Source organism: Anomaloglossus baeobatrachus, chromosome 12, assembly GCF_048569485.1.
Source record: "Anomaloglossus baeobatrachus isolate aAnoBae1 chromosome 12, aAnoBae1.hap1, whole genome shotgun sequence".
Taxonomy (NCBI): domain Eukaryota; kingdom Metazoa; phylum Chordata; class Amphibia; order Anura; family Aromobatidae; genus Anomaloglossus; species Anomaloglossus baeobatrachus.
This window is the reverse complement of record NC_134364.1, coordinates 93,354,411-93,358,279: the sequence shown is the minus strand read 5'-3', so window position 1 is coordinate 93,358,279 and position 3,869 is coordinate 93,354,411. Positions and strand designations below refer to the sequence as shown.

Sequence of the window (3,869 nt, the reverse complement as noted above, 5' to 3'; positions counted from 1 at the left end):
TTGAATTGGTCGGTGGCTGACCCCCACGTTACCTGTGCACCCCAATTTGGGATGTATTCCCCATGTCTAGATTTTGGCGGTTGGTGGCTGTTCACATTCAGTCATCAGGCCCTGTCCACAGACTATTTACTTCATGCAGCATTTGCTTGGGCCTCTCCTGCCCACAGCCATGATTCATTCATGGGTATGGGATTGAAAAACACCAAGTAAGTGCTGCTAAGAACAGTTCTACTATTTCATATGTGAGGCCTGTATGGCACATTTTTTATAAAAATATTTTAGAGTAGAACTGCCCCAAATAGATTTGTCGTGACGGGGCGGGGTAGCTCAAGAAATTGCACAAAAAATTGGCAAAAATCTCAAATTTTAATGTCTACAGTTTGGAATTTTTAGTGCCATAGTGCACATTTAGTGCTGGCTTTTTGTTTTTTCTTTATTTAAAATAAAGTAATGGAGTATTTAAAAAGATTCCTACATTTGTAATGACTAGATGATAATTATTATTAAATAAGTCCAAAATAGCTTAAAGGCATGACACTTCATTATAAGATTTTTTCAACAAACCATTATTAAATCAAACAATGGGAACAAGAGATTCATGCAAAAATTATTTTTAATGAAGATTTTTGTTACACAAAATAAGTAAACATCAAAACACAAAAACACTTCCTTGAGGGACTATGCATGCCAGACAATATATTCTATATTTTTAAACTCAGCTGCAATATATCCAATAAGTGGAACTAATCATACAAAGGCCTCCGATAGTCATATTTAGATGTATATAAATATAATACTGTGCAGTGGAAATAATTCCTCAAAAATATCGGAGATCTATATATTTTTTAAATAGCGGTAGTGATTATAAGAACCCTAATAAAATATAAGGAATATTCAAGAAAATATCCCAATTATTTAAGGATTATTCACTATGACTAAGCAAATGCGTTTATAGTTATATGCAACCAGTAACACAAAAATATCAAAAACTTATTTTCAGATAAATTGGTTTAGACATAGCCAAGTTCCATAGATAAAAATTAATCCTAAAGGTGCACACATACACGCATATCAAAGGAGAGTCAGCAATTGTCAATCTGGTTACATTGAACTACATAAGCAATACATGATCAAAGTCCTGTGCATATAACATCGGCCATGCATAAGGAGCAGCGAACATATAGTGTGCTGTAGGAATGATCATAAATACAATAGTGTCATAAAGAATGGATTTCACCACTTATACCTGATAACGGCTGAAAATTAGTCAGTCAAAAAGCCGCTGGCAACCATGTATGTCCCTCCACCTCGACGATCGTTTCACCTCTGGGCTTCACGTCACTTGGAAATATACATTTAGTGCATTTAGACTTTCGTGATTTATTTTATATTAGAAAAAATAAAAAATAGTAAATATTAAGCCAAGTCTACTATACTGTTCCATACCTTATGCTTACCATTCCATCATATGCCAAAATTTCACTCATTTGGTAAAACTGGGTCAACGGTGCCCTATGGATATGTTAGGTTTATGCACTTTTTTGTTTCTGAGTGTTAACATTAAACAGATTTTACTTTTTGACATTAACTAGACATTATGGATGCCATTGTCAAAGTCAACTTTTCAATAAAAATGTGCTGCTTACGTTTTGTTTTTTTGTGTTTGCAGATACTGGCAAAATGATATGGAGAACTTAAACCAAACAAGTCCAAATGTTTTTATTCTTCTTGGCTTATCTACTGTTCCTCAATTTCAGGTTATCTATTTTCTTATATACTTGGGGATATATATGATTACACTTTCAGGAAATATTTTATTAATTACAGTAGTAAGCACCAACCCAACCTTACACACCCCTATGTACTTCTTCTTGTGTAATCTCTCCGTTATTGATATCATCTTCTCCTCCACCATAGTTCCCGTAATCCTCATAAATACTCTATCCAAGGACAGAAGTATTTCCCTACTTGGCTGTGCTTTTCAGATGTTCTTCTCGTTGCTTCTTGGGGGAACAGAGTGTATTATACTTCCGGTCATGTCGTATGATAGGTTTGTCGCCATTTGTAAACCATTACACTATAACACTATTATGAACAAGAAGGTGTGTGTTTGTTTAGCTCTGGTATCATGGAGTGGAGGTTTGGTAAATGCCCTCATACAAGTGACATTGACTTTCCAATTACCTTTTTGCAGGTCTCATTACGTCAATCACTACTTTTGCGAAATACCTGCTTTCATAAAATTATCCTGCAAAGATCCTTGGCTCACTGAGCGTTCAGTTTATGTAGCAGCTGGGATCATTGTTATATGTGCTTTCTTTTTGACTGTAGTTTCATATGTCCAAATCATCTCCACCGTTTTGAAGATTCGCTCCTCAGAAGGAGGACAGAAAGCTTTTTCTACATGCGCCTCTCACCTCACTGTAGTCACCCTCTTTTATGGAACCATTATGTTCGTAAATCTTCAGCTTCGAACTTCTATCTTTCCAGAGTCAGATAAGATTATTTCTCTTCTCTATACAGTGGTGACTCCAATGCTCAATCCCATCATCTACAGCATCAGAAATAAAGATGTCAAGAACTCTGTCTTAAAGCTTGTAAAAAAGAAAAATACATTTTCTTAAAACATGATATGTCTGGTGGCATACAAACAAAATAAGGGTTTCATACCAAAAAAACAAAATAGGCCCTCATTGTAGTGCCATAATTTGTCACCCACGATAGAAGACAATTGGTTGATCCTACTTTCTTTGCTACTCTTAAGAAACTGTGTTAGGCTCCTTATCAAAAATAACTGAATTTTGAGCAAAACCAAAGAAATTAGCTACAGCATAAGTTAGTATACATGCAACACGTTGGCAAATGTTCACATTGTGGCCATTTAACAGACAAAACTTAAGAAAAAAAAACTAAATTACCATATACTCTCAGTAAGTAAATAGTTGTACAGATAAGTAATATGGGCTACTTAAGTCAACACTAGAGATGAGTTACCCCTCTAGTGTTCGAGTTCAGTTTGGTTCGTCGAACGGCGGGCGTGTTTGTCGAAAACCATCGAACCCCATTGAAAACAATGACAGGCAAACACATACTAAAACATAGAAAACACCTTTTAAGGTGTCCAAAAGGTGCCAAACAACTCAGAAGACACCACAAACACATGGGAAAGTGACAAGTACATATACTCATGCTAAAGAAAAGAGCTGGATGAGTAAAAGGAGGAGAAGACACAGATATAGGCATATCATGCCCTTCTAAAATCATGTAAAACACAGCAAGTGGACTACAACAAGAGTCTTCATTTTTTCAAAAAATTTGGCCACAGACACCACTTAAGTGTCATCAATTGTCCCACAGTTGCAAACTTAAAATGTTGATTTGCATGAAGCACAATCAAAAATACACAAGCCTTTACTCTCCCCAGGATGACACAGAGGTAGAAAAGTCCTTGCGGATCCATGACTTGTTCATCTTGATGAACGATTATCTAAAATACAGCAAGGGGACTCCAAAAAGAGTCTCCATTTTTTCAAACAATTTGGCCATAGACACCACTTAAGTGGCATCACTTGTCCCCCAGTTTCAAACTTAAAATGTTGATTTGCATGAAGCACAATCAAAAATCCACAAGCCTTTACTCTCCCCAGGATGACAGGGGTAGAAAAGTCCTTGCGGATCCATGATTTGTTCATCTTGATGTACGTTAGTCTGTCCCCATTGTCAGTGGATAGACGCGTGCGCTTATCTGTCAGCACACCCCCAGCAGCACTGAAGACACGTTCTGAGAGAACGCTGGCTGAGGGACACGACAAGATCTCCAAGGCATAAGTGGCAAGCTCAGGCCATTTTTCCAGATTGGAAGCCCAAAA

General features: G+C 36.8%; 1 protein-coding gene across 1 annotated transcript; it reads left to right on the top strand.

The window, feature by feature from the left end:
- The first annotated feature begins 1,685 nt into the window (after positions 1-1,685).
- Positions 1,686-2,624, top strand: LOC142257576 (olfactory receptor 5AR1-like). The gene has a single exon (XM_075329717.1). The coding sequence runs from the start codon at positions 1,686-1,688 to the stop codon at positions 2,622-2,624; it is 939 nt and encodes a 312-aa protein (XP_075185832.1).
- Positions 2,625-3,869: the final 1,245 nt, after the last annotated feature.

Excerpts from the sequence above, each read along its gene's own strand:
- LOC142257576 (XM_075329717.1), top strand. The coding sequence starts at position 1,686 with ATGGAGAACTTAAACCAAACAAGTCCAAATGTTTTTATTCTTCTTGGC.